This window comes from Chiloscyllium punctatum, chromosome 4 (genome assembly GCF_047496795.1).
Source record: "Chiloscyllium punctatum isolate Juve2018m chromosome 4, sChiPun1.3, whole genome shotgun sequence".
NCBI lineage: Eukaryota > Metazoa > Chordata > Chondrichthyes > Orectolobiformes > Hemiscylliidae > Chiloscyllium > Chiloscyllium punctatum.
In genome coordinates, this window is record NC_092742.1 from 102270536 (window position 1) to 102295679 (window position 25144).

Consider the following 25144-nt stretch of genomic DNA (forward strand, 5'->3'; position numbering starts at 1 on the left):
TTGTTCAAAATGTCCAACACATCTTCCTTCCTAACAGGTATCTCTTCTCGCTTATCAGTCCGTTTCACACTCTCCTCTTCAACAATACGGTCCCTCTCGTTCGTAAATACTGAAGAGAAGTACTTGTTCAAGACCTCTCCTATCTCTTCCGACTCAATACACAGTCTCCCACCACTGTCCTTGATCGGACCTACCCTCGTTCTCGTCATTCTCAGGTTTCTCACATACGCATAGAATGCCTTGGGGTTATCCTTGATCCTATCCGCCAGGGATTTTTCATGCCCTCTCTTAGCTCTCCTAATCCCTTTCTTCAGGTCCCTTCTGGCTATCCTGTATCCCTCCACTGCTCTGTCTGAACCTTGTTTCCTCAACCTTATGTAAGCCTCCTTCTTCCTCTTTACTAGACATTCAACCTCCCTCGTCAACCAAGGCTCCCTCACACGACCATTTCTTTCCTGCCTGATCGGTACATACATATCAAGGACACGTCGTATCTGCTCCTTGAAAAAGTCCCACATTTCCACCACATCCTTCCCTAACAGCCTATGCTCCCAACGTATGCTCCTCAAATCCTGTCTTACAGCATCGTAATTTCCCTTCCCCCAATTGTAAAAACTTCCTTGTTGTGCGCACCTATCTCTCTCCATAACCAAGGTGAAAGTCACAGAATTGTGGTCGCCATCACCAAAATGTTCACCCACTAACAAGCCCACCACTTGTCCCGGTTCTTTACCGAGTACCAAATCCAATATGGCCTCCCCTCTGGTTGGACAATCTACATACTGCGTTAGAAAAGCTTCCTGGACACACTGCACAAACACCGCCCCATCCAATCTACTTGATCTAAAGAGCTTCCAATCAATATTTGGGAAGTTGAAGTCGCCCATGACTACGACCCTGTGGCTTCTGCATCTTTCCAAAATCTGTTTCCCAATCTGTTTCTCCACATCTCTGCTGCTATTGGGGGGCCTATAATAAACACCCAACAAGGTGACTGCATCTTTCCTATTTCTGACTTCAGCCCATACTACCTCCAGAGGCAGATCCCCCTCAAACTTCCTTTCTGCAGCCGTTATACCATTTCTAATTAGCAATGCCACCCCCCCTCCTTTTTTACCACCCTCCCTAATCTTACTGAAACATCTGTAACCAGGAACCTCCAACAGCCATTCCTGTCCCTCATCTATCCATGTTTCCGTGATGGCCACAACATCGTAGTCCCAGGTACCGATCCATGCCTTAAGTTCACCCACCTTATTTCTGATACTCCTTGCATTGAAGTATACGCACTTGAGCCCATCTCTGTGTCCGCAAGTAGTCCCTGTCAGTGCTACCTTCTCCACAGCCTCCCTACAGTCTTGGACATCCTGACACACAGCTAGCTTACTTGCTGGACTACAAGTCCGGATCCCATCCCCCTGCCAAATTAGTTTAAACCCCCCCGAAGAGTGCTAGCAAACCTACCCCCCAGGATATTGGTGCCTTCTGGTTCAGGTGCAACCCGTCCTGTTTATACAGGTCCCACCTTCCCCAGAATGCAGTCCAATTGTCCAAATATCTGAAGCCCTCCCTCCTACACCATCCTTGCAGCCACGTGTTCAACTGCACTCTCTCCCTATTCTTTGCCTCTCTGTCACGTGGCACCGGCAACAACCCAGAGATGACGACTCTGTCTGTCCTAGCTTTTAGCTTCCAGCCTAACTCCTTGAGCTCTTGAATGACCTCCCCACCCCTCTTCCTACCTATGTCGTTGGTGCCAATGTGTACCACGACTTCTGGCTGCACACCCTCCCCCTTAAGGATTCTGAAGACACGGTCCGAGACGTCTCGGACCCTAGCACCTGGGAGGCAACAAACCATCCGAGAGTCTCGCCCATGTCCACAGAACCGCCTGTCCGTCCCTCTAACTAGAGAGTCCCCTATAACTAGCGCTCTCCTCTTCTCCCCCTTTCCCTTCTGAATCTCAGAGCCACAGACCCCTTCACTGCAGCTTACACCTGCAAGGCTGTCCCCCCCAACAGTTTCCAAAGCTGTATACTTATTTTTTAGGGGAACGACCACAGGGGAACCCTGCACTGCCTGCTTCTTCCCCTTCCCTCCTCTAACTGTTACCCAGCTACCTCTGTTCTCTGGCATAACTATGTCCCTGTAGCTTCTATCAATCACCCTCTCAGCCTCTCGAATAATCCTCAGCTCATCCAGCTCCAGTTCCAGTTCCCTAACTCGTTCGGTGAGGATCAGGATCTGACTGCATTTCCTGCACACGAAGTCGGCAGGAGTATCGGTGGTCACCCCTACCTCAAACATCCTGCAGGAGGAACATTCCACCGCCTGCGCTGCCATGACTGTACACTGTCTCCAAAAACAAGAACACTGAGTCAATAACCTGTGGACTTTAAAGTTAGGTTAGAGGAGTTGACGAAAATCTGTGAGGCAATCTCAACATTTACAGCATAATGAATCAAGGCTTGAAACACAAAAGTTTCCCAAATTTGCAGTCCAACCCTAAAGATCAATTCACTCCCAATAAAAACGACCACTTCGCAACATTTTTCTGCAATCACCTACTTTCACTTCTATTGCAGCATACCTCCACCCTGCATCAAATCACCCCCTTACAAAACTGATAGTCAGTGTTGCTTCAGACTGATCTCCCACTGTCAACTTGAGGTCATTCAAGTTACTACTGCTCTGGTCCTAACTCGAATCAAATTGTGTTGACCACTCACCCTGTGTTTGCTGACTTACATGATCTCTCAGTTAAGAGATGTCTTCATTTTAAAGTTCTCATCCTTGTTTTAAAATCCTTCCTTGGTCTTACATTCTGTTCAAGTTTCATGAATCTGTGGTTCTCATGCATTCTCAGGTATTATCCCTCCCTTCCTGGTGGCCATGCCTTCTACTACATGGGCCCCAAGCTTTGGAATTCTCTCCTTATCCCTCTTTATCTCACCTTCCTTCTTTAACAAACACCTCCTTCAAACCTTGCACTCTGACCAAGCCTTTGGTCATCAACTTTAGTTGAGTTGGTGTCAAACTTGCTTTACTGTTGCCCAAAGAGTCTTTTATTGCAAAAGCTACAATGTTTGGTCTACTGCTGCTGTGCCAATCTGGTTTTACCACTGCCACAAACTAATTTTCCAACTCTTTCACACAGCAGTATGGGTAGGGTTTTAGCCTTTGATACGTTTCTCATTTGTATTAAAAATTCAGACTCAAGTTATTTCAAGAACATGTGAATATTTACCAGTCTGTAAATTCAGACACAGAACTTTGGAACCTGAAAGAGGCAATTTTATCATTTGCAATGTGAGTCTACACCACACGTGTAGACTTTCCAGCATTCAGCTAAACCTTAAAAACACACTCCAATATCAAAGGGGTGGAAATAAGCAAGAGGTAGCACTTACCAGCTAAAAGAACACCTTCTTCTTCATGAGGATGGATAGGGAGATAAGCACACTCATTATGATGACCCTCATACTGTTTAACACATCTTGTAGTCCTCAGGTCCCAAAGTTTAATCTGAAAGAAACAATATATCAAATTCATGGTTTGTGCTAGCCATTAATATAGGGAAACACATGACCATGTTAGAGCTGGGTCAAATACATTCCAACATCAGAACTCTAAGACCATATAACATTAAGTTCAATTCTACTAAATTACACTGAACATTTGAAGTATGGTGCAATATTATAAAGAAAGGTCAAGCAGGAGAGCAAGAAAACAGCGTAAGCACTGAACTCAATACGCTGAAGCATTATTTAATTCCCAACTCTATCGACACAATAAGCTCTAGTACAAATTACATTTTTGTATATTTATTTGAAACATCAAGACACTATGAAAGTCGCAAGGAGTTCAATAGAAAGAATTATTGCAGATTATTGTAGAAAATAGGAGCAAAAAACAGATGACTTTGTCATAGAGTAGTTCAGCATGGAAACTGACTCTTCGGTCCAACTTGTCCATGTCAATCAGCTATCCTAAATTGTTTATATTGTGATTTATTGCAAAAGAGCTATTTTCTGAACACCTTACTTGTCGCATTTTCTGTTGGATAACACTGACCCTGGTTTCAAAGTTTGTATTTGTTTTGAGCTGAAAATGTGTTGCTGGAAAAGCGCAGCAGGTCAGGCAACATCCAAGGAGCAGGAGCAGGAATGAGTCATTCCTGAAGAAGGGCTCATGAGTCATGCCCGAAATGTCGATTCTCCTGCTCCTTGGATGCTGCCTGACCTGCTGCGCTTTTCCAGCAACACATTTTCAGCTCTGATCTCCAGCATCTGCAGTCCTCACTTTCTCCTTGTATTTGTTTTGAGTCAGCAACTAACTGAAGGGGAAATTAAAACCACTTGAAACCTGAAGACCATTTGAGCTCCCCCTACAGGTATTTGGAAGGAACTGAAGGAAGAATCCAGGTGACTGTAGATTAGATTAGATTAGATTACTACAGTGTGGAAACAGGCCCTTTGGCCCAACAAGTCCACACTGTCCCGCCGAAGCACAACCCAACCATACCCCTGCATTTACCCCTTACCTAACACTACAGGCAATTTAGCATGGCCAATTCACCTGACCTGCACATCTTTGGACTGTGGGAGGAAACCGGAGCACCCGGAGGAAACCCACGCAGACACGGGGAGAATGTGCAAACTCCACACAGTCAGTCGCTTGAGGCGGGAATTGAACCCGGGTCTCTGGCGCTGTGAGGCAGCTGTGCTAACCATTGTGCCACCGTGCCGCCCACTAATTGGCAAATGCAAGGTTGCAGATAAAACAAAACTACAAATGCTGGAACCCAAGGTAGACAAGCAGGAAGCTGGAAGACGACAGCAAGTCAGGCAGCATCAGGAGGTGGAGAAGTCAACTTTTCGGGTGTAACCCTTCTTCAGGGACTGCTGCAGTTGTTCAAGTAACGAATGACAACACCAGCCATGCAGAGTTATCAATGATGATTCAGATAAAAGTGGATCCAAACCACCATGATCACAGTGAGCAAAGTGGAGCTCATTCTGGAGAAGTTTATTAATATTTTGTTCAAGGTTGTACCTATTGAACTTGGGTCATGAAAACAAGCAGTTAAATATTTGAAGAAAAGGAATGGGAAATCTACCCGAGGAAGGTCAGAGTGTGAAGCATACAATGGGTAAATTGGTGTGATATGTATGGCACATACTGCCCGGGTCAATCCATGAGACCTGTCCTTGTATCTGGTCCTTTAATCTGGTGTGGAATGTCATATACATTGACTACATTTGTCCATACATGCATGTTTATGTTCATTGCAATTTGATTGTTAAAGTTAGCTTATGGAATAAAATTTGTCAATTGGTTTCTCCTTGAGATTGTTTGGGAACTGTTTGAGTCCTAAAGGACACAGCTGTGAGTATATGGTCACAAAATCCAGCAAGGTAAAAACATACTTGACCTTATTTTCACTAATCTATTTGGTACAGATTTATATGTGGTAGTGTCGATAGGAGTGACCACAGGACAGTCCCATTTGCACATTGAAGATACCATGCATCGTGTTGAGTTTCATTAGGACAATGGTCAATGGGATAGTCATAAAGAAACAGGCCCTTTGGTTCACCATGTCTATGCTGAACAACAAACACCATAATATTAATCCCATTTACCTAAACTTGGTCATGCAAGCATTTTAAGTGCTTGTCCAGTTGCTTCTTAAATATTGAGAGAGTCTAACCACCCTCTCAGGCAGTGCATTCCACATTTTCACCATTCTTTTCCTCAGATCCCTCTCCTCATCTGAAACTTATGCCCTGTATTCTTAAGGCACAGCTTCCACAAGGAAAAGAACAAAAGGACAAAGAAAATTTACAGCCCAGGAAGAGGCCCTTCAGCCCTTCAAGCCTGAGCTGATACAAATGTACTGTCTAAACCTGCCGCCCAATTCCTAAGTATCTGTATCCCTCTGCTCCCCACCTACTCATACATCTCTCCAGATGCATCTTAAGTGAGTCTACCGTGCCTGCCTCTACCACCTCTGCTGGCAATGTGTTCCAAATGCCCACCACCCTCTGTGTGAAGGACTTGCCGCATGTATCCCCCTTAAATTTTCCACCTCTCACCTTGAAAGCGTGACCTCTCGGTATTGAAACCTTCACCCTGGGAAAAAGCTTATCCCTATCTACCCTGTCTATACCCTTTACGATTTTGTAATCTGAAATCAGGTCACCCCTCAATCTCCTTTTTCTAATGAAAATAAACCGATGCTACCCAACCTCTTCATAGCTAGCACCTTCCATAACAGGCAACTCCTCATAAACCTCTGCACCCTCCCCAAAGTGTCCACATCCTTTTGGTAATGTGACGACCAGAACTGTACACAGTATTCTAAATGTGGCCGAACCAATGTCTTGTACAATTTTAACGTGACTTGCCAGCTCTTGTACACAATAGCCCATCCGATGCCTTCTTGACCATATGTCTTCTTGACCACTCTATCCACCTGTGCAGCAACCTTCAGGATACAATGGACCTGCACCCCCAGATCTCTCTGGTTCTCATAATCTACTCTGCCTATGCCTCTCAATTTTATATACCTCAATCAGACTCCCCTCAGCTGCTTCTGTTCCAGAGAAAACAAATCCAGCCTATCCAGTCCCTCCTTATAACTGAGGCTTTCCCTCTCAGGCAACATCCTGATGAATCTCCTTTGCGTCCTTTCCAGTACAATCACGTCCTTCTGATTGTGTAGCATCCAGAACTGCACACAGCATTCTATGTGTGGCCCAACCAATGCACTAACTTGCAATAAGATTTCCTTGTTCCTATATTCTGTGCCTCAGCAAATGAAGGTAAGCTTTTTCCACCACTATCTACCTGTGCTGACAACTTCAGTGATCTGTGGGCTTCTATACCAATATCTTTTATTCCTTCAGTATACCTTATGGACCTACTATGCACTGTGAATTGACTGCCCAAAATACATCATCTCACATTACTCAGGGCTAGATTCCATCTGCCAGTATCCTGTCCAATTTACCAGCGGATCAATATCGTGGGCGGCACGGTGGCACAGTGGTTAGCACTGCTGCCTCACAGCGCCAGAGACCCAGGTTCAGTTCCCGCCTCAGGCGACTCTGTGTGTGGAGTTTGCACATTCTCCCCGTGTCTGCGTGGGTTTCCTCCGGGTGCTCCGGTTTCCTCCCACACTCCAAAGATGTGCAGGTCAGGTGAATTGACCATGCTAAATTGCCCGTAGTGTTAGGTAAGGGGTAGATGTGGGGGTGTGGGTGGGTTGCGCTTTGGCGGGGCGGTGTGGACTTGTTGGGCCGAAGGGCCTGTTTCCACATTGTAAGTAATCTAATCTAATCTAATATCTGTATAACTGCAGCATGCAGACCATTCTCCTTGTTATCAACATTACCAAGTTTCATATCATCTGTAAACTTACTTCTTCATTCGCATCCAACATGTTAATGCACATAACAACCAACATGGGTGCCAGCACCAACTCGTGTGGTATACCACTGGGTTCCCAATCACAAAAAGAAACCTCCATCAACGCCTTTTATCTCTTACTTGTAAGCCAATTTGGATCCAGTTTGTCAACTTGTCTTGAATCCCATGGTTTACTTTGTTCCAGTAGTCCAGGTGGGATCTTGTCAAAGACCTTACTGAAGTCCATGTCAACTACATCAACTACACTAACTTCACCAATATACTTCATCGCCTTTTCAAAACCTCAGTTAAATTAGTCACATAAGCTCTCTCTCTAACAAATATGTGCTGACTATCCCTGACAACCTTTGCCTTTGCAAATGTTGACTGATCCTGGCCCTCAGAATGCTTTCCAACAATTTCCCTATCTCTGACATCAGACTAACTGGTTTGTAATTACTTGGCCTATCCCTGATACCCTTCTTGAATAAAGGAACCACATTTGCTATCCTCCAATCATCTAGCATGTCTTCTGTGGCCAGTGAAATGGTCAGATCTAAGTCAGCTGATGACACCACCACAATGAGTCAGATAATAAATAACAAGGAAACAGCTAGTGTGCTTGGTGGAGTGGTGTAAAGATAACAATCTCTCCCTCAATATCAAAGGAACTGATCATCGATTTTAGGAAGCAGCATACAGGACACACCCTTGTTTGTATTAATGGTACTGATGGTCGAGAGGTTCAAGATCCTAAGAGTAAATATCGTCAACAATCTGTCCTCGTCCGTCCATATCGATAGTGGTCAAGAACCCACCCTACATCCTCAGAAAACTAAGGGAATTCACCACGTTCATAATAAGTCTTACCAATTCTTGTAGATGCAGCATAGAAAGTGTCCTATTCAGATGCATCACAGCTTGGTATGGCAAGTGGTGTGCCCAACATTGCAAGGAATTACACAGAGTTGTGAATGCAATCTAGTCCATCACACAAACCAACCTTCCTTCCATTGACTCCATCTACACTTCCTGCTGGCTTGGGAATGAAGCCAACACAGTCAAAGACCCCTCCTACCATGTTATACTCTCTCCATTCTTTTCCATCAGGCAAAAGATACAAAAGTTCAAAAACAGACCAACAGACACAAAAACTGCTACTTCCCCACTGTTATTGGACATTTGAATGGACTCTCGTGTGTTAAAGTTAATCATTCCCTGCACCTTCTCTGTTCCTGTAACACTATAATTTGTATTCTGTTTACCCTGATGTACTTACATAAGGTATGATTTGCCAGGATAGTATGAAAAACAATGCTTTTCACTGTATTTCAATATGTGTGATAATAACAAATCAAATCAAGATCTAGTAACTCAAGACTGGGCATCCATGAGGTGCTGTGGGCTATCATGAACCTCAGAACTGTACTCCAACACCAATCTGCAACTTCCTGGCCCAGCAAATCCCACTTAACCATTCCATCAAACCAGGGGATCAAACATGGTTCAATGAAGAGTACAGGAGGGTGTGCCAAGAGCAGTCCCAGGCATATCTAAATTGGAGATCTCATCCTGGTGAAGCTACAATGGCATATCAATGTCTTTTAGAGTAGGAACTCAGCTGTCCTTAACCAGTCTACATGCAACTTCAGATGCACAGCAGTTTAGCTCACTCGTACATAACCTCTGAAATAGTCAAAGACACTCAGTTCAAAGGCAATTAGGGATGTGTACAAAATGCTTACCTTGCTACAGACACACACATCTGTGCAATAAAGAAAAGAAAAACCAAATAGGGGGAACAGCAACTGATAGACAGTGCTAAGTTGTTCCACAACTAAATTGATCAGATCAAAGCTCTGCAGTCCTCTGACACCAGTTGTGAATGACGGCAGACAATTAAACAATCCACTGGAGGTGATGGCTCCTCAAATACCTCCATTCTCAATGGTGGACGAGCTCAACACATCAGGGCAAAAGATAAGTTTGAGGTACCCAGCAGATGATCCATTTCGGCCTCCTCCTGAGGTCCCCAGCTTGATAGATACCAGTTTTCAGCCAATTTGATTCACTCCATGTTATATTTTCAAATTGCTGAACACACTGGATAAAACAAAGACTACGGGGCCTGACAACTTTCCAGAAATAGTACTGAAGACTTGAGCAACAGAACTTGCCACATCCCTACCCAAGTTCTTCCAGTGCAGTTACAATGATATGGAAAACTGCCCAGATATGTCTTGTACATATAATGCAGGAAAATCCAGCCCAGTCAATTACCACCCCATCAGTCTGCTCCCGATCATTAGTAAAGTGACGAATGATGTCATCCATATTGCTATCAATCAGTACCTGCTCAGTGATGCCGAGTTTGGGTTCCACCAGGCTAACCAGCTCCTGACCCTTGTCGAGAGACAAATGAAAGATTGAACTCGAGGTGAGGTAGACTGTCTGCCCTGACAACAAGTGACATCAAGGAGCCCTCGTAAAAAACTGGGATCAGTGGTGTCAGAGGGCAAATTTTCCACTGGTTAGAGTCATACCTGGCACATAGGAGGATGATTATGGTTGTTGGAGGTCATCAAATCTACACAGTGTGGAAGCAGGCCATTTGGTCCATCCAGTCCAAACCAATCCTCCGAAGAGCTTCCCTCCCAGATCCATTCCCTCGCCTATCCCTGTAACCCTGCATTTCCCATGGCTAATCCACCTAGTCAGCACATCACTGAACACTATGGACAATCCACCTAAAGTATTTGGACCAGTGTGAGGAAACTGCAGCACTCAGAGGAAATCACGCAGAAACTTGGAGAATGCGAAAACTCCACACAGTCATCTGAGTGTGGAATTAACCCCAGGTCCCTGGTTCTGTCAGGCAGCACTGCAAACCACTGAACCACCATGCCAGTCAACCATCTCAGCTCCAGGAAAGGTGTCTTAGACCCAACCACCCTACAGCTACTTTATCAACGACCTTCGCTTCATCATAAGGTCAGAAATAGGGATGTTCACTGACGATTGCACAATGTTCAACAGCATTTGTGACACCTCAGATACTGAAGCAGCATGTGTCCATTTGTGATAGAAGTGTAATGGAATAAATATGTTAAACTGAATTTCTCCATCATTAATCAGGGTTGACTTGATCTAATCATAATGTGTTTTTCTACTTTTGGGCCTTTCTTAACAATATTTTCAGCACTTCCAGAAATCAGGTTAACTGGTCAAGAGCTCCCCATTTTCTCAATAGTACACTTGCTAACTTCCAATCTGCTGGGACTATTCTGGAATCAGATTTCCAATATCTGTAAAATTCTCTTTTAGAACCCTTGGGTTGGAACACAGGAATAGGCCATTCAGCCCATCCAGACTGCTTTCATAGCCGATCAATCTCAATGTTATTTTCCCACACAATCTACATATCGCTTGATGATATTAGTCCCAGTGACTGATCTTACACATCTGACTGGGTTGGATAAATTCTGGAGATCAGAGTCAAAAGGTGTAGTGCTCGAAGCATCGAGGAGCAGGAGAGTCGACATTTCGAGTATAAGCTTTTCATCAGGAATTGGATAAATTGCAAAGATTAAGCATTCTCTGAATGATGAAATTTCTCTTCAGCTCAGTCTTAAATGGCTTTTTTATCTGGAGATGACATCCCTTAGTTTTAGACTTATCAACCTATGAAACATCTCATCTACAACCACCTGTCACTCACACTGTCAAGAATTTTCTAAATTTCAGTGAGGTCACCCCACATTCTTTGGAATGCCAGGGAATATAGGATTTTGCTCTTGTTAGAGATGATCATTGCCTGGCACTTGTGATGGTACTCACAATTTCCCAGCTGGAGACCAAATATTGTCCGCATCTATTTGCACATGGATATGGCCTGTTTCGGTTTCTTCGATCTCTTCATAAGACAATACTGTCCTCCCAAGGATTGAACTGGAGGACCTCCACTGCACTCCCCCTAAGGCAAGTATATCTTTCCTTAAACAAAGGCAACAAAACAGTACTCAAGGTGCAGTCTCAACGCCTCTACCTGCAGTAAGACATCTTTACTCCTATTCTCAAATACCCTTGCGATGAAGGTTTATTACACCTGTACGCTGTCTTTAAGGAACCGAAACAATTATATCCTACATTTCCATCCTGTCTCCATTTAAATATCCTGTTGTCTTTTTTTTCTTTAAAGTTGATAACTTCATAATTATTCACATTCAATTCCATCTGCCATGTCCTGGTCCACTCACTCAGCAGTTCGAAGTCCACTTGAAGCCTCTTTGCACTTTCCGCACAACTCTCATTCCCACCAAATTATGGGTCACCTGTGAACTTGTAAATATTACAGATGGTGACCATATCCACAGCATTGGATAGCTATGAATATGACTGTGAATTGGCTGAATATGAATATGGCTGCAGCTCTGATCCTTACAATACCCTGTAAGTTGCCAACCTGAGAATGCTTTATTCCAACTCTGTTATCTGTCTTTTAACTCCATACTGATATATTTCCACCTATTCCATACTCGAATTTTATATTTTAACTTCCTGTATGGGGCATCATCAAAAGCTTTCTGAAACGCCACCCCATCCCTAACTCTTCTTTATCAATCTTACAAATAATTTCCTCAAAATATTTCAACAACTTTGTCAAACAAGATTTCTCTTTAGATTAGATTAGATTAGATTAGATTAGATTAGATTACTTACAGTGTGGAAACAGGCCCTTCGGCCCAACAAGTCCACACCGCCCCGCCGAAGCGTAACCCACCCATACCCCTACATCTACATTTACCCCTTACCTAACACTATGGGCAATTTAGCATGGCCAATTCACCTGACCTGCACATCTTTGGAGTGTGGGAGGAAACCGGAGCACCCGGAGGAAACCCACGCAGACACGGGGAGAACGTGCAAACTCCACACAGTCAGTCGCCTGAGGCGGGAATTGAACCCGGGTCTCAGGCGCTGTGAGGCAGCAGTGCTAACCACTGTGCCACCGTGCCGCCCACAGATTCTGTAAATCTGTGCTGATTCTGCCCAATTTTACCAAACGTTTCTCAATATCTAGTTATCCTGTCCTTTATGATATATTCTAGCTTTTGGTGACATAAAATTCTTCATATTCCTTCTTCCTCCTTCCTGAAATGGTGTGATAACATTTGCCACTGCTGGAACCTTTACAGAATTTGTCGAACTTTGAAAGATAAGCAATGGATTCACTATCCCTGTTAGCCACATCCTTCATTATAAATTCACCCGAGGGCATCCATCTTTCCGAGCTAACCTTTTGATCTTCCTTTGCTGGGTTCTAAATTGCTTCTGATCTCCAGACTTACCAGATTTTCTGGCATAGTTAATCAATCTTTAACTTGTTTGGTAATTCACCTTTTCCTTTGGGTGTTTGTGGCTTACAGGAATGTATATCTATGTAGTCTTTCTATTTTCAGAACCAGCATTTCTTATCCATCTCTTGTTGCCCTTGAGAAGGAAATATTTCCATAGATATTAACCACTGCCTACATGCCATCAAATCTGTACACGCGTTTTCCTGATCGACCATAACCAACTTGGTTCTCACACTTCCATAATTTCCTTTCTCCAGATTTAGGACTCCAGTTTCAAAATGAACTGTACTGACTTCAACCTTAATGCAAAACTCTATCACATATTGTCACTATTTCCCAAATGCTCACTATCAAGATAAGATTACTAATTATCCTTTCTCATTGCACATGAAATGCAAATTTGCTTGATCCTTAGTTGGCTCTTTAATACACTAATCCAGAAACCCATCTTGCACATATGACAGGAATTCATCTCCACAATATTGCTGTTGATATGGTTCATCCTCGTTCAGTGTAATTTGACATTGCTCATCATACTGCATTACTCACATCAGACGTAATTTCCCAACACTACCACTGCAGTTTGGAGACCTATATCCAAGATTTGCTGCCCTTTGCTAATTCTTAGCTCCAGCAATATAAATTCTACATCTTGATTCTTGATCTAAGATCCTCTTCTACTAATGCACTGATCTCAACTCTCATTAAGAGTCATTCCCAACTCCTCTTCCTATTTGCCTATCCCTCCTAAATGCCACATCTTCTTTGGTGTTCACTTCCCAATCTTTTTCACCCTGTAGTCACATCTCTGTAATTAAATCATACCTGAGCTGGGAATTTGTGTTGCAGACGTTTCGTCCCCTGTCTAGGTGACATCCTCACTGCTTGGGAGCGCTTCTGTGTTTTTTCCTCCGGCATTTATAGTGATTTGTATCTGCCGCTTCCGGTTGTCAGTTCCAGCTGTCCACTGCAGTGGCCACGAAATTGGGTCCAGGTCGATGTGTTTGTTGATAGAATCTGTGGATGTGTGCCATGCCTCTAGGAATTCCCTGGCTGTTCTCTGTTTGGCTTGTCCTATAGTACTGTTGTCCCAGTCGAACTCATGTTGCCTGTCATCTGCGTGTGTGGCTACTAAGCTGGTCGTGTCTTTTTGTGGCAAGAACATTTCTGAACTGACAGCCAGACTACCAAGACCACTAGGACTCATAACAGCACACAAACCAACAGCCACTCTCAGACAACAACCAACCAGGACAAAGGACCCGATACCCAGCATGAGCAAAACCAACGTAGTATACAAAATCCCATGCAAGGACTGCACAAAACACTACATAGGACAAACAGGAAGACAGCTAACGATCCATATCCATGAACACCAACTAGCCATAAATAGTTCTGAGTAACTGAGCATTGGGAAAGACATTGGAATAAACATGCTTTTTTATTAATTTTGCCGTTTAGAAATGTGGTAGCCAGCAGAGAAAAACACATGGGCTAAATCAGTTCAAAATGGTGGTTCAGGTAGAGCTCTCACATTCTATGAATATGGTATGTTTGGTTTTCTAACGTAAATAGTGATCTTCAGGCTTTAGTTTCTTGAGAGCTTTGTTGGTCTTGGCTGACTCTTCTATTTGTGTGTCCAAGTACCCACAATGAGCTCAATATTTCTAGCCAGCATAGAGTGTCTTGTGACTCTTGTGCAAAACGTGAGGAGGGGGCTGTGGCTGTGATGTCATTCTGAGGCAAGAGTGTTGAACTAATCCATGAATAATGGTCACTCTGACCAAATATTGCCTTGAAACTGAATCTGGTCCTTAGGAAGGAAAGAGAGAAAATGAGAGAGAATAAATGTTGACTTAAGGTTAAGGATGGATGCATTTGGAGGAGTCAGACACAAACAGGTGATCGAGGCAAGGTTTGAAATGACCGTACCTAACCTGAATAAACAGATTTAATTGTGATTGAAAAAAATGACAGCAAAAACCCGAAAGATAACATATACAGCTTAAACATTTCTATAGATACTGTAGCCAATCATAAATGATTATAAATTCTTGAACACACCCTGGTAGCTTACCTTTCCAATCATGTCTGCAGCCAAGAGGTAATTTTCATCCTGTAAGAGCTGGATGGAAGTCACAGCAGAGTTTTGGGAGATTGTTGTACCTGCCCAGCTCAGGGCTTTTGCCATTCGTTGTCTGATGTCTAGGCTGAAAATCTCTCCCGATCGACAGCCATTATACAACACAGGGGCCTGCAGAAACATTGCACGTTCAGAATTCTTGGTACACCTGCAGATGTGACTTTGAACTCTTACCAATCAGAAAAATCAATCCTATAACCCCTTGTCTAAAAAGCTCTGTTTGGCTAAATTATTAGAGTTTTATTTTCAATGCAATCACACTGGATCAAGACAAAAAGTATCAAAAACTGCCAATACTTCGATGCCTGATTAGACAGAGGAATACCCTTGGATGCTGGAAGAACTGACAATTTCATGCAGAAAACAACATAGCTAAAGCAAGATACCATAAATAAAATGACTGATCAGATACTGTGTCTTCCTCGTTATGATAGGTGAATGTCACACTCCATCAAATATTTGTGCACACTGGAAAAACAAAAAGTGTGTCAATTAACTTCCAATCAAAGAAGTTACAAGCAATCCTGGAGTGGTCCCCAGGGACCAGACACTGAACTGGACTAGCCATACAAATAGTGTAGGAATCCTGCAGTGAGTAACAAAACCTCCTGACTCTCCAGGGCCTGTCCACCATCCATTAAGCACAAGTGTGGACTGTGGTGGAATATTCTCCACTTCCCTGATTATGTGCAGCTCCAACAACACTCCTGAAGCTTGACACTATTCGGGACAAAGCAGCCCACCACACTGAAGCTCAGTAGCAATGGTGTGTACCACCTTCAAGATGCACTGCAGTAACTTTGGAAGCATTAACTTCCAAACCCAGAAGGGACCTCTACTGGCTAGAACAAAAGGTGCTGGCAGAGGTAAACAACTGCCCCAAAAAACAAAATCAAACATCACACTGACTTGGACCTAAATTCACCGCAATTCCCTTAATCCCCTGTGAGCGTAGCTACACCTACAAGGCCTGCAGCAGATCCAGAAAATAGCTCAGCAACATCTCGGAAAAGAAATGGATAACAAATACTGGACTAGCCAGTGTTGCTCTCATCTCAATATCACAAAGTAAATGCTACAGCTAATTGGTGGGAGAGAAAATAACAGAAGGACTTTGAGCCATGTAAAAACTGGGATTGAGCAATTCCAAACACACAAATGCTAGGACAAGAAAAAAAGTGCCAAAAATCCAGAACATATCCTTTGTCAGAATAAGACAACTTTAAAACAATATTAACATGTTGCTTCACTCTATACAAACTGCTTGGTCTGTTTCATAACTCTTTTTCACTCAGAGCAAACTCAGTATTTTAAATCCTTGCTTACCCTATGAGCAAACTGCTGAGCAAGAACACTGCTGTTTGTGTAGAATATCTGTTTTTGACCTGTTACGGCATCGGTCACACAGACACAGTTCAACAAACCTAGAAAACACAATGCAAAACAAATAATTGTGACTTACCTGGTGAAGATTCAAAAGCCTGCCTTCTAAAACCGACACAGCATGTTTTGAAGTCTATGGACAAGATTGTTGCTACACCAGGTTTGGGTGACAAGAAGAAACAGAGTATATTTCACACCAATGAGAAGCTACTGAAATTGTGGCACAATTTGTATCATTCTATCATTACATTATTCATAAGTGAACTAATGATCTGAAAAATTAGTCTTGGTGGCCCAATGCTCACAGGTTGCTGTGCAGGTTTGATCCCAATTTGTTTTTTCAAAAAACTCAACAAAACCAAACTACAGTTAGCACCTCGACTTACGAACCTAATCCATTCTGGGACCCGGTTCACAAACCAAAAGGTTTGCGAACTGAAGCAATTTCCCCACTGCTCGGATATTTCTGGAGTCTTTTCTCTCTTTTGTCTCTTGGAGGTTGGTGATGCCACAAGAATACGATTCAGAGAAGCTTGTTTTTCTCTTTGTTGCAGAATTTTCCGAAAATGGGACATCCCATTGTCATTTAAAATGTTCACCTTGAATTTCGTACGTACGTTGAAGCAAAATTTTACGTATAATCCCATTCGTAAACCGATTTGTTTGTGAACGGGGTCATTCGTATGTCGAGACACTACTGTAGGTTACAACCAATTGTAGTGGACTGAGTGGATGGATGGGTAACTTCCTTCCAGTTGAACACTAACATTATTTCATGGACTCGATTTTGCTTCAATATTTCAAGATCAAGGAATGCAAACAACATCTTCAAGATGTCTCAAAGTGAATCATAACCTATTCATCTTTTATGTTGATCCATTCTAGGAGCAACCATGAAATCTAAAGTGATAAAAACCATGAGAAACAGGAGCAGTATATCAATTTGCCCTTCAGAGCTGCATCATGCAACAAAGATCATGACTGACCTTTCTTCACACCAGTTTCCAGGCTGTCCCCAGAACCCTTCACTTCTTTACCTGTCAAAAATCTGTTCATTTCACTCTGAATATACTAATGATCCCATCTCCATGGAACAGACTAGCAATCCTCAGAGATGCCTCCCCTGTCTGCAGGTGAAATAACATAACTCTGATCTTGAAACTGTGTCTCCTGTTCCAGAATCCCTTATGAGAAACAGCCTCTCAACATCCCCTCAATGAAACTCTCTGATCTTATATTTCAATAATATCACATCTCAATGAGTACAGGCCCAACATGTTAGTACATCTCTATGACTCTATATTTAACCACTCCTTCTAAGAATACTTGTAGAGGACATTAATGAGGCCACTTTTGGAGAAGAGTAAACAGTTCTGGTCAGCCTGCTGTAGGAAGGATATTATCAAATAATGCAGAAAAGACTTACGAGGATGTTATGAGGACTGGAGAGTTTAAATTATAAGGAGAGGCTGGATAGGCGGCGACTTTTTTTTGGAGGTTTATAAATTAAGACCGTCATAGAGAAGGTGAATCGCGAAGGTCTTTTTTTCCTCTACGATAGGGGAATTCAAAACTAGAGTGCATGTGTTTAAGGTGAGAGGAGACAGATTTAAAAAGGAACCAGGGGGACAACTTTTTCTACACAGAGTTTGGTTCATATATGGAATGACCTGCCAGACAGTGGTAGTTGAAGTTCCAGTTAGACCATTTAAAAAAAACATTTGGACTGTTACACAAATAGGAAAGGTATACAGGGATATGGGTCAAATGAAAGCAAATGGGACTAGTTTAGTTTGGGAAATTTGGTCAGCATGGATAAATTGGACTGAAGACTACAGACTGTATACAACCTTAGGACATCAAGGTCCCACAAACACCAGATAAGATACATAATTGAGTTGCTTTTCTGCTGACATTAGTTGTGAGGAGGATGGGGCATGTTGGCCAAGGGAAACACTTCTTCAAACAACACTATCCATGTCAGATGACCCAGAACGCTCAAGCTTCTCTCTCTACCACATCAAGCAAATGTAGCACCAAGCTAAATCTAAAAGTTGACCAATGTTCACTTGACAGTCAAATTAAAACAAATTTCTCTCACTATTTAACAACTTACCTCAATAATCCTCCCTTTCTATTAAAAGGACCCGACTAAGACTCTGTGATGTGGTAAGGCTTTGAGTATCTCATTATCTATCTTTCCCATACTAGTTTATGTTACTGAGGAGGCTTCACAGCTGAGCTGAATCCTGTTCTTAGATTTCCACATGCAGGACCAGCAGAATGGGACGGGAGTAATACAAGGATTTAGAGGTTAAGTATAATATCTCTACTAGCCTGCATCTCAGTAACTCAGCACAGAACAAATTAAACGTACACGTGTGCTGAAAAGTGAAGCACAGTAAACCAACTGAATACAAACATTATTCTGGAAAATTTAGTCAATTATCTTAATTTTCAGATGCAAACTTCTTAAGATGCAAAACCACTGACTTGAACAAAAGTAAAATGGTTACAACACACAAGGAAATACAGCTTTATGTTGTCAAATACTAAGAGGAGCTGGTTCACAAGTAATTTGTTGACTTTACCTGTACTGAAGCATTTATCAGCTTGTGGATTGAAGCACCAGGCACAGGACCAGACCGTTGAACTCCTAAAGTTACACAGCATACTCAGGTGATCCGCTGTAGATGTAAAAAGACAGCAGGTTGTATTATGATACTAAAAACATTCTATAGCTGATTTCTGTTCTAACTGGCAAAGTGCAACGAATCGGCAAGGCTCTGATTCATTTGTAGCATTCTTAGCCAAAAGATAAACTTTACTACAAAGGAAATGCAACAGGATCCATATTAAAGCAGGTGAACTCTCTAAAACCTGTGGTAATTGATTTATTTTTGATCATGATAAGGAAGGGTACAGCACAGATGTTGAGTAGTGTTGTTTGACAGAAAAGCACAAGACAAAACCATCTGCACCCCCAACCACCACTGTATGTCCATAACTTAAAAATTATTTTCTCCAAGCAATCAAGCTCAGCATGATACGAGGATGTGCATATAGAAATCCACGATGTATGCTACACAAGTACAAATAGTTGGTTGATTCAAATGGAACCAGCCAGTTGCTGGTGAGGCTTCCAAAATCACCACTATATTTAAAGCAGGGAAATCCAGTTATTTTTCCAGGAAACCCTGCAGCCTTCTTGAAGTGACCTTATTAATGATCTTTTTCAGAAAGGTGGTTCGAGGCAATTAATTCGAAGGAACAGCAACCAAGCATGTAGCTCAACAGGGGCATCACTAGCTTTGTAAGTGAACAGATCCTGCATTATATGGTTTAATATGACACTTATAAAGCAGGGTATCATGCAACTTACTGTAAACAGTACTATAGGAGATCCACTAATAATATGTAGGAAAAAACTGGCCATATCATTTTAGCATTTGAAATGCATTCATCCTTATTTGCAATCACCAAATTAGATTTCTATGAGTATAAAATGAGGAAGGTGGCAAAAGAGAGCAAGATCTGGCATTGTTAGTCAAGGACAATATTACGGTGGTAGAAAGGACGTTTGATAAGGACTTGCTTACTGAGGTAGTATGGGCTGAGGTTAGAAACAGGAGAGGAGAGGTAACCCTGTTGGGGGTTTTCTATAGGCCTCCAAACAGTTCCAGAGATATAGAGGAAAGGATTGTAGAGATGGATTCTGGATAGGAGTGAGAGTAACAGGGTAGTTGTCATGGGGAACTTTAACTTTCTAAACATTGACTGGAAACATTATAGTTTGAGTACTTTAGATGGGTCAGTTTTTGTCCAGTGTGTGCAGGAGGGTTTTCTGACACAGTATGTAGACAGGCCAACAAGGGGCGAGGCCACATTTGATTTGGTACCGGGTAATGAACCAGGCCAGGTGTTAGATTTGGAGGTAAGTGAACACTTTGGTGATAGTGACCACAATTCGGTTATATTTACTGTGGTAGTTATGTACCACAGGGCAAGAGTTATAGCTGGGGGAAAAGGCAATTATGATGCGATTAGGCAAGATTTAGGATGCATAGGATGGGGAAAGAAACTGCAGGGGATCGGGCACAATTGAAACATAGAGCTTATTTAATGAACAGCTACTGTGTGTCCTTGACGCGTTATGTACTTGTCAGGCAGGGAGGAAGTGGTTGAGCGAGGGAGCCACAGTTTACTAAAGAAGTTGAATCTCTTGCCAAGAGGAAGAAGGCGGCTTATGTTAGGATGAGACGTGAAGGCTCAGTTAGGACGCTTGAGAGTTACAAGCTAGCCAGGAAAGACCTAAAGAGAGAGCTGAGAGAGAGCCAGGAGGGGACATGAGAGGTTGGATCAAGGAAAACCCTAAAGCTTTCTATCGGTATGCCAGAAATAAATGAATGACCACGGTAAGATTAGGGCCAATTAAGGATAGTAATGTGAAGTTGTGCATGAGGTCTGAGGAGATAGGAGAGGCGCTAAATCAATATTTTTCGTCAGTATTTACACTGGAAAAATACAACGTTGTCGAGGAGAATACAGAGATACAGGATATTAGGCTAGACAGGATTGAGGTTCACAAAAGAGGCGGTGATAGCAATTCTGGAAAGTGTGAAAATAGTTAAGTTCCCTGGGCCAGATGTGATTTCTCCTAGGAGTCTCTGGAAAGTTAGGGAGGAGATTGCAGAACCTTTCGCTTTGGTCTTTACGTCATCATTGTCCACAGGAATAGTGCCAGAAGACTAGAGAATGACAAATGTTGTCCCCTTGTTCAAGAAGGGTAATAGAGACAATCCTGGTCATTATAGACCAGTGAGTCTTACTTCAGTAAAGGATTATAAGAGTAAGGATTTATAATAATCCAGAAAGAAATAATTTGATTAGGGATAGTCAAGACAGTTTGGTGCCTCACAAACCTGATTGAGTTCTTTGAGAAGGTGACCAAACAGGTAGAGGAGGGTAAAGCGGTTGATGTGGTGTATATGGATTTCAGTAAGGCATTTGAGATAAGGTTCCCTGCGGTAGGCTATTGCAGAAAACACAGGAGGCATGGGATTGAGGGTGATGGAGCTGTTTGGATCAGAGATCGGCTAGCTGAAAGAAGACAGAGGGTGGTGGTTGATGGGAAATGTTCATCCTGGAGTTCAGTTACTAGTGATGTACCGCAAGGATCTGTTTTGGGGTCACTGCTGTTTGTCATTTTTATAAGTGACCTGGATGAGGGCATAGAAGGATAGGTTAGTAAATTTGTGGATGACACCAAGGTCGATGGAGTTGTGGATAGTGCAGAAGGATGTTGCAGGTTACAGAGGGGCATAGATAAGCTGCAGAGCTGGGCTGAGAGACAGCAAACAGAGTTTAATATGGAAAGGTGTGAGGTTATTCACTTTGGAAGAAGTAACTGGAATACAGAGTACTGGGCTAATGGCAAGATTCTTGGTAGTGTAGATGAGCAGAGAGATCTCAGTGTCCATGTACATAAATCCCTGAAAGTTGCCATCCAGGTTGTTAAGGCGGCGTACAGTGTGTTAGCTTTTATTGGCAGAGGGATTCAGTTTCTGAGGCATGAGGTCATGCTGCAGCTGTACAAAACTCTGGTGCGGCCTCACTTGGAGCATTGTGTACAGTTCTGGTTGCCGCATTATAGGAAGGATGTGGGAGCATTGGAAAGGGTGCAGAGGACATTTACCAGGATGTTGCTTGGTATGGAGGGAAGGTCTTATGAGGAAAGGCTGACGGACTTGAGGCTGTTTTTATTAGAGAGAAGAAGGTTGAGAGGTGACTTAATTGAGACATACAAGATAATCAGAGGGTTAGATAGGATGGACAGTGAGAGCCTTTTTCCTTGGACGGTGATTGATAGCATGAGGGGACATAGCTTTAAATTGAGAGGTGGTAGATATAGGACAGATGTCAGAGGTAGTTTCTTTACTCAGACAGTAGTAAGGGCATGGAACACCCTGCCTGCAACAGTAGTTGTCTTGTGAACTTTATGGGCATTTAAATGGTCATTGGATAAACATCTGGAGGAAAGTGGAATAGTGTTGGTTCGATAGGCTTCAGATTAGTTTCACAGGTCGAAGCAACATTGAGGGCCAATGGGCCTGAGCTGCGCTGTAATGTTCTATATTCTATGACAGGCAACTCAATTACTAGTGTTCTTCTTGACTAACACATGACAACTTTAAGAGAAATAATGAAGACGTTTTAGCAGATTATCTATTCTTGCTCTGAGACTCTCCTGGACTGAAAGATGGTTTAAAATATGCGCAAGGAACAATATGCAAAGACTAGAAAAAAAAGGAAAGGCTTAGAGAAATAAAACCAGTCATTTTCAATGACAGTACTGAAGAAACACAAAAGTTAGAGATGGCACATACACTCAGGAAAATATCAGGCCGTGTAGTAATGTGTAGATTTCATAGAAATGGTGCATGCTTTTAGTATAGGATGAGAACTACCAGGCTCCCTGATCAGATGTTTTGGTTTGGAGCAGCACTTGCAAGAACTTTTCAGTCAAAAGACTGCAGGCCCAAGCTGCCTAGGTCTTCCTTGTATTTAATTAAAAGACTGGAACATTGGAAGCTGCCGGTCTCGGACTACTAACCAGTTTTTTGTGCAAGGGACAGTCCACATGGAAAACTTTCAACAATCAGCTGTAACAATTCACATCAGCAATTGTCAACAAACAGACTTTTATGACACCAGAAAACAACCCAAACTAATATATTACCGATTTGGAGGTGGACTGGGGTGAACAAAGTCAAAACTCACACAACACCAGGTTATAGTCCAACAGGTTTGTTTGGAAGCACTGGCTTTCAGAGTGCTGCTCCTTCTTCAGGAGCAACCACCTAGTGCTTCCAAATAAACCTGCTGGACTATAACCTGGTGTTGTGAGATTTTTAACTTACTATATTAACAAATGATTGCAGCATCAAAGTGGAGCTCTTTCTGATTTGTACCCATTTCAGCAATTCTGATTGTGCAGGTACACTCATATTGATTTACTTCCACATCCTTGTTTCCTTTATTGTTTCATGGGATGTGGAGGTCACTGACAAAGCCAGCATTTTTTGACCATTCCTAGTTGTCCTTGAACTGAATGTCTTGCTAAGCTATTCCATATGACCTTACTCTAGAAAGTACGTTTCATATTAAACTGGCAAACTGGCTGGATTAAGCTTCTCCCCAGCTCATATCGTGATATATGTCTCTACACTGGTATCACTACCTCCAGGGACATTATATTCGGTTTATACACTGCTGTGCAGGCATTTGTTCACTAACTTGGGAGAAGGTACAGAAGCCTGAACACACGCACCAGCCGGTTTTCAAAGAGTTTTTACCCTAATGCTGTTAGAATACTGAATGGAGTCACAAACACTTAACATTTGCCTGTACCAGTGTTGTTGTTTTTACCGCTGTTTATCTATTATTTACATATCTATGCTATTTAACACTGTGATCTGCCTATCTTGCTTTCAGAGTAGTCCAGTCCAGTCCAGTCCAACTTGCTACTACACTCCCATATACATTCCATTCAAATCTGTTGTTTTGTTGCTGGTTTTTCAGTTGATAGTTCAGTATTAGGAAGCTAGACTGGTTTGAATCCAATGCTTTGGTTCAAACGGTGAATACACAAAATTAATTTCAAAATGTCTTCAGGGAAAGTCAAACTCCAGTATGACGCTGGTTTGACAGATTATGACACTTGTCACACATCCTCTTATTCAGTGTGCAGTCCACCCAAATTTAAAAAAAGGTGGCGAATAAGTTGTCGAGAAATACAGTTTTCATAAAAATCCAACTTTATGATATTAACGATAAATACTGATACAATCCCTACCAGGATTTGAGTCACTGAAAATTGAAGTTGGAAGTAGGCTAATACATCCCGGTACGTCCGCATTGCCAGAAAGGCAAAGCCTAGCATGGTATAGTTTAAGGAAAATTATATATCAATGAACACAAGAGGTTCTATTTACCAATGGAATAACGTAGACTATTAATTTTCAATTTATCACTCTCCACAATACTGCTTTCCTTCTGGCTATCATCATTTCATATTCATGAACACAAAGATAGTCAGCTGACATCAGCAGGCCTTTCCTCAAGGAGCTAATTTTCTTCAGTGAAGGAAAATGCTTTTATCTGGGTAGACCTCAATCAGTGACTGGTTGGACCATGTTACGACCAAGGGTAGATGTCCCTGTAAACATTATCTCCTTTAACTTCAACAAACATTTTTCAATAGGGAGCATAGGAACAGGAGTAAGCCATTCAGATAACTGTCTCTACCTGATCAACTGCTTCAATAACTTTTACCCAATCCCCATAATCCTTTGTACCATTGGTAATCAGCAATCAATTGCCTTCTCTAAACATAGAAGGCTGAGATTCCACAGCCCTCTGGAGTAGAGAATTTCAGCCCCACAGGAATTCAATAACAATAATGCTTTCCAGATAACCAAAGAAATGCGAAGAGTGAGGTTGTTCAACGTATCTCCTATCAGCTGTGCTCTATCCAAAGGCAGGTACTTGGCTCAGTTTCTATCCTCTGGCAATTCCAATAATTTCTTTTCATTTTCAAATCATAGAACATGCGCTTCCTTTATGGTTTTCCTTGAAATTTCCCTCCATGATATCTCATACCAGGCCATTTCTTCTTAATATGTGCCCTGCACAGTTAATGCCTTTTCCCAATAGCAAGCAGTTGGAGCAGAATGGGGAGAGGAGACGAGCACAGCAGACTGGGAGTGTGAACGGCAGTTGTCAGGTTTCCTGATAAGAACCTGAGGGGTGAGGCCCAGATCAAGCTCGGTTAGAGCAGCAGATGGAA

The 25144-nt window shown here is 42.4% G+C and overlaps 1 protein-coding gene across 1 annotated transcript in view; it reads right to left on the reverse strand.

Annotated features, from left to right (window-relative positions):
- Positions 1-25144, reverse strand: part of LOC140476598 (DDB1- and CUL4-associated factor 4-like) — a 92673-nt gene that overhangs the window by 5813 nt on the left and 61716 nt on the right. Inside the window, exons 9-13 of the mRNA XM_072569435.1 lie at positions 24152-24231; positions 18888-18983; positions 16240-16337; positions 14848-15024; positions 3411-3525 (exon numbers count right to left, since the gene is read on the reverse strand). Coding sequence (XP_072425536.1) covers positions 3411-3525; positions 14848-15024; positions 16240-16337; positions 18888-18983; positions 24152-24231 — 566 coding nt within the window. The remainder of the gene's footprint in view (positions 1-3410; positions 3526-14847; positions 15025-16239; positions 16338-18887; positions 18984-24151; positions 24232-25144) is intronic.